Below are 13,511 nucleotides of genomic sequence, written 5' to 3'. Positions count from 1 at the left end.
AGTTTATTAATTTATTGCGATCACCAAAAGTCAGTCATTAATGAGAATGGTTGAATTGCAGCAGAATGTGGAGCATGAAGTGTAATCACAGAACCTGCACTGACACTAATACTCATGGAAAAAATAAAATTGCTGAAAGTGAGTGAAAAACATACGAGCCCAGCAATTATGACAAGTCTCACAGGGAGTAAAAACTTGTGAAGTTGTCTTCTACTAGAGCTTTTGTTTGGACAAAGTTAACCTAACAGTAGGATCAATTGCATGGTTGAGTTTAGAGCATTAGAATTTTTTTTTTTTTAAAAAATTACATACAGTGCATTCCTATAACTATCAAGTTCTACTTTAAAACAGCATACAAGTCTTATCGTTTCTGAACTAATCTGCTTGCAAGTTTACATTGCATAAGCCTAATAAGACTTCTTTTAGCCTCAGTCCAGTGTGTCTTGCATGACAAACAGCTTGCTGGCTGTGAATGAGAGTACATAAACCACATTAAATCTCTGATTCTATGGAGTTAGAATCTTGGGAGAATCTGTGCACAACTCTCCAAATAGACAGACAGTGTCAAATGTACTGAACAGTATCACATTCAAATGTATGGGCGTGGTGTTGGGCATGGATGAAGAAAATAACCAGATAGATGAGGAATGAAGATAATGTGCAGTTGAGATAGATAGTAAGAGGGAGGTTAGACACTAGGATTATGGTTCCAGTTCCGAAGTTTTTTTGGCAAATGGATGTAAACTCATTGAAACCTTAATAAAATGGTGCCTTACAATAAACTGAATGGATGCCTGTTTTTTAAGGTGATGTTTCTGTATTGGGTACATATGTGAAAAATTTGTCTGGTAACTATGGGTAAGAATATGGATGTGAGTTTGCTCGCTGAGCTGTAAAGGTTAGTTTTCAGACGTTTCGTCACCATTCTAGGTAACATCATCAGTGAGCCTCCAAAGCGCTGGTGTTATGTCCCACTTTCTATTTATCTGGTTAGGTTTCCTTGGGTTGGTGATGTCATTTCCTGTTCTTTTTCTCAGGGGGATGGTAGATGGGCTCCAAATCAGTGTGTTTGTTGATGGAGTTCCGGTTGGAATGCCATGCTTCTAGGAATTCTCGTGCATGTCTCTGTTTGGCTTGTCCTAGGATGGATGTGTTGTCCCAATCAAAGTGGTGTCCTTCCTTATCTGTGTGTAAGGATACAAGTGATAGTGGGTCATGTTGTTTTGTGGCTAGTTGATGTTCATGTATCCTGGTGGCTAGCTTTCTGCCAGTTTGTCCAAATGTAGTGTTTGTCACAGTTCTTGCAAGGTATTTTGTAGATGACGTTTGTTTTATTTGTTGTCTGTATAGGGCCTTAAGTTCATTAGCTGCTGTTTTAATGAACTTAAGGCCCTATACAGACAACAAATAAAACAAACGTCATCTACAAAATACCTTGCAAGAACTGTGACAAACACTACATTTGGACAAACTGGCAGAAAGCTAGCCACCAGGATACATGAACATCAACTAGCCACAAAACAACATGACCCACTATCACTTGTATCCTTACACACAGATAAGGAAGGACACCACTTTGATTGGGACAACACATCCATCCTAGGACAAGCCAAACAGAGACATGAACGAGAATTCCTAGAAGCATGGCATTCCAACCGGAACTCCATCAACAAACACACTGATTTGGAGCCCATCTACCATCCCCCTGAGAAAAAGAACAGGAAATGACATCACCAACCCAAGGAAACCTAACCAGATAAATAGAAAGTGGGACATAACACCAGCGCTTTGGAGGCTCACTGATGATGTTACCTAGAATGGTGACGAAACGTCTGAAAACTAACCTTCCAGCTCAGCGAGCAAACTCACATCCAGAACCCCAACCCGAGCTACAAATCTTCTCAAAACTCGCTAGCACCTATGGGTAAGAATATTTCAAAGTTTTGCTTTGTAATAGTTTTAATTAAATTTAGATAATCACTGCACCTGGGGGTTACCATTGACCAGAAATTCATCTAGATTCACCACATAAATAGAGCCGACAAGAGCATGTCAGAAGCTAGGAATATCGTGGCAAGTAATTCACTCCTGACTCCTCAAAGCCTGTCCACCATCTACGAAGCACAAGTCGAGTGTGATGTAATAGTCCCCACTGTCTGGATGAGTGTAGCCCCAACAAACACTTAAAAGAAGCTTGATATCATCCAGGACGAAGCAGCCTGCTTGATCAGCACCACATCTACAAGCATCCACGCCCTCCACCACCAATGCTCAGCAGCAGTGTGTACTATCACAAGATGCACCGCAAAAATTCAAAGATGCTCACACAGCACTTTCTAAACACAGAACTACTTCTAAAAAGGACAAGGGCAGCAGGTATATAGGAACATCACCACCTTCGATGTTTCCTCCAAGCCACTCATCATCCTGATGGGAAATATAATTGCTGCTACCTCACCTCTTGCTGGGTCAAAATGCTGGAATTCCCTCCCTAGTGGCATTGTGGGTCAACCCATAGCAGTTGAAGGCAGCAGTTCAGCACCATCTTCTAAAGGGCAACTAGGGACAGGCAATAATGCTGGACCAACCAGCAATGCCCATGTCCTATAAGTGAATTTTAAAAGTTATTAATTTTACATGATATCTTGTCCCCATTTCCCCCCAACTTATGAAAATAAATGTTTTAAATTAAAGCCAGAACATACATAATCTGATTCAAATACTCTTATGTGAAAATCCATACTTGCACTGGGGAAGAGTCATTCAGCATGGAAACAGACCCATCAGTCCAACTCATCTGTGCTGACCAGATGTCCCTGAATTAATCTAATCCTATTTGCCATCATGTGGCCCATATCTTTCTAAACCATCCCTATTCATGTAGGGATCCAGATGCCTTTTTAAACATTGTAACTGTAGTAGCCTCCAACACTTCCTCTTGCAGCTCATTCCATACATGTACCACCCACTGCATGAAAATGTTGCCCTTTAGGTCTCTTCAATCCTTCCCCTCTCACCTTAAACCTGTGCCCTCTACATTTGGACTCCCCCAATCCGGGGGGGGGGGGGGGGGGTAAGGAGGAGGAGAAGAAGGAGGAGAAAAGAGATGCCCTTGTCCGTTTACCCTATCCGGACCCCTCATGACTTTATAAACTTCTGTAAAGAGGTCCTCCCTCAGCCGCCAACATACCAAGGAAAATAGTCCCAGCCTATTCACCCTCTCCCTTTAGCTCAAACCTTAAAACCCTGGCACCATCTTTGTAAGTTTTTTTTGAACCCTTTCAAGTTTCACAACATCCTGTAGCAGAAGAAACCAGAATTGCATGCAGTATTCCAACTGTGGCCTAACCAAAATCCTGTGTAGCTGCAACATGACCTCTTAAACCCCTGTACACAATACACTGATCAACAGAGGCAAGCATGCCAAACACTTTCTTCACCATCCTATCTACCTGGGGGACTCCACTGTCAAGGAGATATGAACTTTTATTGCAAGGCTTCTTTGTTCAGGAACACTCCCTAATCTGTACCATTAGGTGTGTAATGACATCCTCTCTGGTGTCCAGGTAGGACAAAGTGCTTTACAAAGCAAATTGTGGCTGCCTTCAAGTAAATATTAGAGCTGTTCAAAGTGGATGCCACCAATAATGCCTCACCCTAAACAGGATCTGTTCACCAAACACTAGTAGTGATATGAAGCCAGTTCCTTAAACCTGCCTATTTAACTTGAGGTGGAACTGATCATAGATAATCAGTGTATTTTTACTGTAAAGTACCGGGGCTATCTAAGCAGTTAAGACTTTCACTTTCAGAAAGTATTACAAGTGACCTCAGAACTTCATTGAACTCAAATCAGAGCAGAAAGACACTGATAGCCATGGTCAACTGCATCACAGCTACTGGATGAGTGGGAAGTTGGAAAATTACATGGTGGCATGGCAGATCAGTCGGTAGCACTGCTGGCTCACAGCACCAGCAACCCATGCTTGGCCCCAGCCTCGGGTGACCGTCTGCGTGGGTTTCCTCCCACAATCCAAAGACATGCAGGGTAGGTGGATTAGCTATGCTAAGTTACCCGTTGTGACCAGGGATGTTTAGTTTAGGTGGGTTAGATAGGGGAAACGCAAGGGTAAGGGAATGGGTCTGGGTGTGATCTTCTTCAGAAGGGCGGTGTGGACTTATTGGGCCGAATGGTCTGTTTCCACGGTAGGGATTCTACGATACTTGTATGATTCTTCTCAGGCACTATATAGTCTTGAGTCATTTTCACTAGTCATCCCCAGTAACCCTGTCTCGGCCCCTTTGTTTCTTCGACTCTATTGTGGAAGAAAAACTATTGAGTTTGACAATTTGTGACAAAAACAAGACTGCTAGAGTGGCAATAACTCAGTTACTGCTTATCAGGTTGGTGAAAGATGTTAGATGGCTTCAAAAAAAAAAAAAAAGGAGAGTGGATATTCACACTACGTATAAGTGACCTGGACAAAGGAAGTGAGGGCACTGTTGCAAAATTTGGAGATGACACAAAAGAAAAGTAAAGGAGCAGGTGGTGTTGAGGGCATAGGGAGGTTGCAGAAGGACTTGGTTAGCAGAAACGCAGATGGTACACAAATGGTGTGGTGGAGGAGGAGGAGGAGAAGAAAAAAAGAGTGAGGTTATGCAACAGACCATTTTTTAAAAAGTGGGGAAAGGCCTTGGAAATCTGAAGCACACAAAGGGACTTGTGTCCCCCAGATCAGGATCTTCTTCATGTTAACATGCACGTTTAGCTTATAGTTTGGAAGGCTAGAATACAAAAACAGACAGACATACTGCCGAGGACATACAAGGTTCTGATCAGATTGTATTTGGAATATTGTGAACAGTTTTGGACCCTGTATATAAAAAAGGAAGAACTGATGATGTTGGAGGGGCTCCAGAGAAGGTTTCCAAGAATATCCCAGGGATAAAGGGCTTGTCATATGAGGAGTGATTGAGGACTCTGGATCTGTACTTCGTTTAAAAAAAGGATCGGGGAAAAGGGGAAAATCTGATTGAAATTTACATAACACCAAGAGGCCCAGATGTGGAGGAGAAATTAGGACCAGAGGGCACAGCCTCAGAATGAAGGCTGATCCTTTAGAAGTAAGCGCGAGAGCGCGCGAGAGCGAGAGCGCGCGAGAGCGAGAGCGCGAGAGCGAGAGCGCGAGAGCGCGAGAGCGAGAGCGAGAGCGAGAGCGCGAGAGCGCGAGAGCGCGAGCGTCACTGAATGTGCTTATGTCAGAGATAGGTAGGTTCTTGATTAGTAAGGTATTAAGAGGGTTAGAGAGAAGCAGGAGAATGGTGTTGAGAAGCATAATCAACCATTATCAAAATGGTGAAACTGACACGATGGGCTGAATGGCCTAAGTCTGCTCCATTATCTTATGGATAGGCACTTAAGGGAAATAAATACGCAAGGTTGTGGGAATCAAGCAAAGGGATGTGTTTGATGAAAATGTTCTGAGTTAACATGGCCTCGGTGGGTCAAGTAGCCCCCTCCTGCAATGTAGTGACATTACCATGACTCAATGCTCGTAGCGCTGGAAAGAAGGAATTTCAGGGGCAGAGACTTCGTACTGAAAGAATAGACACTTTGATAAGTTAGCATGTGTAATAAGTGAACAGCAGTAACAAAAAAAAAATGTCAAAAGATAAAGTTCACTATAGTCCTACTGGACCACATGGTTGCTCCCTCATTTACGAGAAGAATGGCGGTGGTGAATACGAAAAGGGTCACTACACCTCAAGCAAGGGGAAAGAGGCTCAGAATCAATCCTAGGCAGTATGGGAAATTGAGCCCCCACTATTGGCATCCTTCTGCATTGCAAACTAGCCTTTCAGCCAATCTATTCATCTGACCCCTCCCCCTAAGTGCTTAATAGATAATAACCAAACAAATTAAGAAACCGACTTTTCATTACAGAAAAATGAGCTTTTAAAAAAGTTTTGTACATGTAGGTTCTAGCAAATCTTCACTAAACCATAGCCAGGCAACTCTTATGGGTACCTCAAGAAGACAGGTCTAAGAATTCCTCAGCTGAAAGAGAGGCTGAGCCCAATGCTGTTGCCATTAATTTGGCTCTTAGCTGCCGAGTCAACTGAGCGCTGAAATAAAATGATGCAAAATTAAAATTTTTTTCCTCTAAAAAGTTAGAGAAAAGTTCATGTTATTAAAAAAGCCTTGTATGGCTAGATCAATTATTTGGCAATATGGTGTTGTGACAAGACACAAGGGCTCCTGTAATTGTCCAGTTCAATTATCCAAGGGTCAAAAGTCATCCAGTAAAAAGTAAATCCACTAAAAGCAAGTCAATGACAATTTTGAACACCTTCAAGAACAGCTTGGGTGTGGGCATCGTTAGTTCAATTAATTCCCATAAAGTTTGCTACGCTTTGCTTTACAGGCAGGGTAAAGTGTGCATAATCATATTTGACATTTTATGAAATAGTAAATAAATCACTAGCTTCATAAAATCTGTTTAATAAAAGCAATTGGAAAGGAATCAGCTAATGCAGGCGAGTGCACGCAGAGGACTGAAAGCTTAAGCATTTGCAATTGTTTTTGGAAATGCCAAGTGGCCGATTAATTTCAGTCTCCTTCTGATGTCCTAGCATCACGGATACAGACTTCAGCCAACTCAGTACATTCCATATGATAAAGAAGCAGCTGAAGGCCTTGGATAATGGAGGCAAATGGCCAAGACATTTGAAATCATATTGAAGACTGGTGCTCCTGAACTAACTATGCCCCAGCCAAGCTGTTCCAATACAGCTTGAAAATTGGCATCCAATTACCTGACATGAAAGATTGCTCAAGTCTTCACTAAACAAATCCAATCAAGTCAATTGCCACCACACAGCATCCCTGTCAAATACTTCACCAATAACTCACTCACTGCAACCCAGCTTGAGATCCCTCAGGGTTGCTTGCCTCTTGACCTCGTCACAGCCTTGGTCCTTGGGGGCTGCTGCTACTAATGGTCAGAAGCCAGCCATATAAATACTGTGACAAGATGTCAGATGTTGGAATTGAAGTTAGTTATGTCTCCACCCTCCAAAACCTTCCACTACCTACAAGATTAGAGAGAATGATGAAATATTCTTCCCATTACTGGTAGTTTACAGCTTCAGCTATATTCAAAAAAATGTCAATATCATCCAGGACAAAGCAAGCTGCTTGAGCTGTAGCCCCTCCACCACCAACACAACAGCATGGTGTACCATATACTGAATACACTGCAGCAATTTACCATTGTTCCTTTGACCACCTTCCAAACCCATAAATATCAAATGGAAGTACAAAGACAGGAGGAGAGAAAAAACACACCCCAGGCAGTTCACCTCCAAAATCACACATTATCCCATCTTAAAACTATTAGAGAGAGATAGTAGGAACTGTCAATGCTGGAGTCAGAGATAAAACGTTGTGGAGCTGGAGGAGAACAGCAGATCAAGAGGAAAGTTCATGTTTCAGAAATGGCATTTCTGAAGAAGGGTCCTGACCCAGAATGTCAGCTTTCCTGCGCCTCTGATGTCACCTGGCCTCCTTGAAAGAGAAACCATTTCTTTAATTCACTGGATGAAAATCCTGAAACACCCTAGCTAACAGCACTTAATGATAAGTGATATAGTAATTGATTACTCCTTCCACTATGCATGTTCCAAACACCACCATCCCCATGGATAGGTGACTGCTGTCTGCTGAGCATCTCTTCAGAGGCAGAGTCTCGGGTGGGGCAGAACAAGTGAGAAAATGAATCACTGTCATGTAGCATTATGTAATTAAATTTTAAATTTTCAAGTTTTTTTTACTAAATATAAAAAAATTCACCTATCAATGTTTCAACTTTAAGTTAGGTCAATATTTAAACACCATACATGTAATCAAGTGGTTAGGTAAGTGTTGTATCCCTTGCAGTTCTTTTTAAAAACTTTGAGACAGCAGTTCTAAAGTTCAGAAAAAACTAAGTGATGCGCACAAATCTGTGAAAACATTTAATTCATATCTATTTGTAGTCTGCATGCCTAGGTTATTAATGCATTGATTAATACTAAAGTTGGTCATAAGTGACATGACAAACACAATATTTGCAAGAGAATGCATTGCAAAGATGCTCTGAATTCAGAGTTAAGGGTACAGTTGTGGGTGTACACCTAAAACATAACCTTAACTGTTGCAGCTCAGAGGACAGATCAGATGTTTGTCTAGTACAGCCTCCAAATCTAGTTCACATCTAAAGTGTCACAACAGATAACTGTTGCATCCCACGTAGTGTCAAAAAGTGTACTGGAGGGATGAAAAGATTATTTTCAAAGCAGTGGAAGAGGTAACTTTGCAAGCTTAAGTTATGCCTTATACAGCATTGTTATATTAATTCATTAAAGCCAGATAAAAGCAGACCCAGCATAAAGTACTGGAAAAAAGTTTATTGTACAAGAAAGACAATGTTTGTCATCCACATCCAGCTTCAAAGAGTAAATAAGGAAACTAAACCAGTTTCTGAAGGGACTTCTATTAAACCAATTTCTATGCAAGACTCCAACCTAACCTATGCAATGTTAATCACAAATCAAAATGAATAACTGTTCACTGAATTTCATTTAAAACAGGGAAAAAAAAGTTACTACAGAAAATAATACTCCAGAAACATGCTCAATTTAACAAAATTTTAAATAAACAAATTTGAGTATAAAAATGCAGGTTTCCAAGTCAGCTGGTTTAAAAAACCCATCACTAGAGCGCACTGCTGGGGAAATTCAGCTGGAGTTTGAGTGAAATTACTGCTTCCAATAGAATGATTCAAGCAGTCAGTTTACTGGTACCGCTCAATTCCTAGGATCTTATTCTACTGTGTTACATACTGTTTGCAATTAAGTGCATGTGCGGCTGGCAATACACTTGTGCAGTACAGGTAGTACTGCACTACAGAATAGTTGCATAGATGGCAATAAAGTTCATGACTGATCTGCACAAAGATTAAAAAAAGAGTGCAAGTACATGCTTGCCATCTAACAAGATGCAAATATCCTCCAGTGCTGCTGGTGATATTATAAGTCCCCATTTGGATAAAACCAACTAAGTTGAAATCCTGAGATATGGCGATGATACATTTCAAATTAACCATCCTGTTGTTGTATGAAAGGGTTTGGAATTGCCTCCATCCCATCCTGTGGGCAAATCAGAACAACTGATGTTCCTCTGCATACAACCAAGCCAAGCTGTCGTGTGTCTTCAGTCAATTTGTATTGGTCATCTGGATCTGAAATTAGTAATGTTAAGTTTAAAAAGCTAGACTCCAGTTACATAAAGTGTAAAACTATGTGGAACATGCTAAATGTGATGAGATGTAAACGTGTTTTAATTAGAAATTACATAACACTTCATTTGAAGGACTTTAAAAAGTATTGAATTAAACATTGAATTCAATCATGCTCCAACATGGTATACAGGAAAACCTGACACTAAATCACATAAAGGAAACATGTGGCAGCTGACCAAAGCAGGTTTTAAAATAAAAGAGTAGTGAGGAAAGAGAAACAAGACAAATGTAGATTTAGGGAGTGATTTCTAGACCTGAAGGCTTTGCCCCTGTAGGTATAGCCCCTTAGTGTTGCAACAACAAAAACAAACATAGCTCAAAGAGGCCAGAATTATAATACTGATGAAAGGGTTGTAAGGACCGAGAGATCATCATGATAGGGAGAATAGAGAAATTGAAGTGGCAGCCAAATTTTCAAATAACACCATGCTACTGCCCAGATTGGACTAGGTGTCAGTGACAACAGGCAGTAGAATTTTGGATGGCAAGTTTATGGATGTCATAACATGGAAGGCAGGTGACATGTATGCTGGAATAATCAATTCTGGATTTACACTGAATGGCAAAGCAGAAACTGATGGCCAAGTTCCATGCCCATGAAGGCACCCTCAACTGTGATCTTGGCTTCATGTCACACTACATGCAAACCCATAACTGCTCTGCAACTGTAAAAAAAAATCTTCCTTACTTGCCCTTTTGGACACGATCACCTTTATAACTTCTGAGGATCTCCCTCTACCTTAATTTGTAGAGTTTTGGATTACTTGTTACTTTGGTTAGACCCTTGGTGTGTGACTTTTATACCCATGTTATTCCAGCTGCTTGGTTTGTCTCCAAACAGAATTTTTAAAAAATTCTAATTACACCTCTACCTCAATTAATTGGATTACAGGAGATCCCTTCAATTTTTGACACTTTACTTAATGTCTGACACTTCTGATCACTTACAAAGACTTGGGGACAAGGAGCTGAGAAGCTGTATGAAAGCACCAAGTTTAAGAAAAGCAATACCTGTGGGAGAACTGCGAGTTTATTCATCTAGAATCCTGAAAATGACCTGGAAGAATATATACAAGTACCACTAGTTACAGAAAGCAGACCAACTGCATTGCATCCACGAGGCTGCAAGTTACAGACAGCATGTTCACAGAGCCAGTATAAGTGTAGGTTAGAGGCATGCAGGCAGATCAGGAACATGTGACTATCAGACAGTCCAAGAGAACCAGGAAGACAATGCAGGGGTTTAACTCAAGAATCAGTTTTCATTCTGATAATGGTAAAGGTTTTCAGAGGAGATGCTAAGCCTATGGCAACATGAGTGAGCCAGCTATTTGGGAGGGAAGGAAGGAAAAGGGGGAAAGCAGCAGTTAAAAAGGAACTGATTTGTTAGGAGACTAGAGACATTTCTGCAGTCAAAGATGTGATGCCAGCAATGCATTTTCTTTCACAGGTGTTAGAATCAAGAATGTCACAAAGTAATTACAGGACATTCTTCCCGAGGGATGCGTTCAACTGCAGATCATGGTCTACATTGGTATTTATGTAGAAATGAGTGGTGATGTAGTCCTGTAGTAAGAATTTAGAAAGCTCATTAAAAGATTAGAGTGTAGAACAAATTAATAACTGGATTAAAGGGAGAAATTACAACTGTGCATATGAATGGAAGTAAACAGGATTGACAAGTTACAAGTACAGATCGCCACATTGAGTTATAATACTGTGGCAATAACAGGCTGGGCAAAGGAAAGGCTGAACTAAGTACTAAACATTCCTAGTTACAGGGAGAGGGTAAAGCAAGAAAGCAACGCAGTGGTAATCTTGGTGAAGGACAGCTGCTTGGGAGGAAAAAAAAGGCTTCAAGGACAGAATCAACTTGGCTGGAGCAAAAGGTACAAGGGGAGTCCATTATATTGCTGGGTGTAGTTTACAGGCCACCAGTTAGTAATAGGGATGTAGAGGAACAAATCAGTAAGGAAATTACAGAATAATGCAAGCAAAGAGTATGTGGGAGATTTCAATTACTCCAATTGAAGTTGGAATAGTGGTAGTTAGGAAAAAGAGAAAAGCAAACAAACATACATTCTTGGAATGCATTTAAAAGAATTTCCAACAGCAGTACATCAATGCAACAAGTTAAAAAAGAAAGCACTGCTGGACTTACTTCTTAGGAAGTAGTATCAGTAGGGTAACCTTTAAAAAAAGGTACAGTGATCATTGTATCATGAAATTTGGGAGGACCGTGGCAACAAGAGACAAAGCAAACTAAGGATAATTAGACAGAGCAGACTTTAATGGGGCAAGAACAGACTTGTTCTTGTTAGTCTGGATCAAAAGGGCAGAGTGAAAGATTACATGTGCAATAAGATGCCTTCCAAAAGATAGATTAAAACAAAAAAAAAAGGGTTCTGGCACAATGTATATTTCCTCACAAAAATACAGCAAAAGAAAAATCCAGAGCTCTTTGGATAAAAAAAACAGAAAAAAAAAGTGTTTATGGTAACTAGCAGGTAGAAAATACAGCTGAAAATTAAGCTGCATACAAAAGTGTTTAGAAGGGAAGATGATAAAGAGAAGAGGAGCTATGCAAAAAAAAACTAAAATCAAAAGTCATACAATGTTTTTCAAATCAGAAAAACTGGAAGTCACTTTACAGACAGAGATAGTAGGAACTGCAGATGCTGGGCCCAAAATGTCAGCCTTCCTGCTCCTCGGATCCTGCTGTGTCCATCCAACTCTACACTTTTGTAGTCTAGAATACACTTCACAATTTTTGTTTCATAGATTGTCCATCAAGTTATAAAAACTAGGAACATCTTTGGGGCTTACCTCTCACATACTCTATTGTTCCATCCAATACAAGATTGAGGAGTGGGTCAAATCCTTTCAGAATCCCACTAGCTGTCAAAAAAAAACCAAACACATTTCACCAAATTTCAAGTGAACTACAACATCAGACACTATACAAGAGTCAAAACATACATTACCTCAAAATACACAAGATCTTTTACTGTTTTCCCCTTCAACACCCAAACTTTCCCAAAGCAGACTTCAGTAACAACCAATGAAACTGTTCTGAAACAGTAAAGCTTCAAATTCTCAGTTGAAGTCATTTTACCTTATGAATTTAACAGCAAAGAACTAAAACAATTCTTCAGTAAGTGTAGTATCTACATCATTTCCCAATTCATTGTCTTGAAGGTGAAAGATTATTGTTAGAGATTCTAGTCATTTTGAAGTTGACCTCAGCAGCTTTTTAACCAAATTGAAGAATTTACAGGAGCCTCTGACCAGCTTAAACTAAGTAGTAAAACAATACTTACAGCACTACTCCTAAAGGAATAAGATGTGGTTTATACTGACTTTTTATTGGTTTGATACAATTTGTATCACAGTTCTTTTATCTTTCCCAATCACAGAAAGAGACCATTCGGTCCAGGCAGTCCATGTGGACTACAATTCCAAACTAAAACCAGTCCCACCTACCTGCTCCTAGCCCCTAAGCCTTTCCCAAACTCAACCACGTTTGTCCAAACAGCCTGCCTATTTTGGTTGGGGAAAGACTACAGCTGTTGTAGTCTGGTAAAAGTCAACCTTACGTAACATATATAGACGAAATTTTAAAAAACTGCACCTTCTCGTCCACCTTGAAATTTCACACGGATTGTTTTGTCTATGTACTTGGAGAGGTCGAGAATACTCTCCTTCTTTTTCTTCTCCTTATCCTGAATTCAAAGAAACAAAAACAAAGAAAGTTAGAACCCGATTCTTGCAATCCGAGCTTCTCGTGATCGGTACCCGAGCCTCCGATAGCCCGCAAGGTTTCCGTGACAGCTAAATCGACCTGGTCCCACTCAGAGATTCTGACACGGCCACGAACAAACCGCCAAATTGGGGGGGGGGGGGGGGGGGTTATAACAAAACCGGTGTTCCACTTTCATAGGCCCAAGGAAAGAATTAGATAATAAATGTAACCGGAGGCTCCAGTGGGCCATTAACAGGCCTTCTTTTCCCCAAACACAACCCCCGAGATTTTAAAACTCAGCCACCAGCAAAGACCGCACACACACACTCACCGCCATCATCACGGCCACGACCTCTAACCCCACAACCCCATGACCTTTAACCTCGGCAGCCGACCCGAGTTCCGGCTGTCTCCGCCCCATTGCCCCG

The 13,511-nt window shown here is 40.8% G+C and overlaps 1 protein-coding gene across 1 annotated transcript; it reads right to left on the bottom strand.

The window, feature by feature from the left end:
* Positions 1 to 8,428: 8,428 nt before the first annotated feature.
* On the bottom strand, positions 8,429 to 13,490 carry lsm7 (LSM7 homolog, U6 small nuclear RNA and mRNA degradation associated). The gene is made up of 4 exons (XM_048559622.2): positions 13,415 to 13,490; positions 12,973 to 13,063; positions 12,168 to 12,239; positions 8,429 to 9,281 (listed from the first exon to the last, which is right to left on the bottom strand). Exons 1-4 carry the CDS (start codon positions 13,421 to 13,423, stop codon positions 9,139 to 9,141), a joined length of 315 nt encoding a protein of 104 aa, XP_048415579.1. The 5' UTR covers positions 13,424 to 13,490; the 3' UTR covers positions 8,429 to 9,138.
* Between the last annotated feature and the right edge of the window lie 21 nt (positions 13,491 to 13,511).

The sequence above is a fragment of the Stegostoma tigrinum genome, chromosome 30 (genome assembly GCF_030684315.1).
Source record: "Stegostoma tigrinum isolate sSteTig4 chromosome 30, sSteTig4.hap1, whole genome shotgun sequence".
NCBI lineage: Eukaryota > Metazoa > Chordata > Chondrichthyes > Orectolobiformes > Stegostomatidae > Stegostoma > Stegostoma tigrinum.
Note: the sequence above shows the minus strand (reverse complement) of the source record. Positions and strands in the feature narration are given on the sequence as shown.

Coding starts and splice junctions, on each gene's coding strand:
- lsm7 (XM_048559622.2), bottom strand. Junction 12,240..12,972: donor ATTTCAAGGTGGACGAGAAG/GTGCAGTTTTTT, acceptor TTTTTTTGACAG/CTAGTGGGATTCTGAAAGGA. Junction 9,282..12,167: donor AACAATAGAGTATGTGAGAG/GTAAGCCCCAAA, acceptor TACTAATTTCAG/ATCCAGATGACCAATACAAA.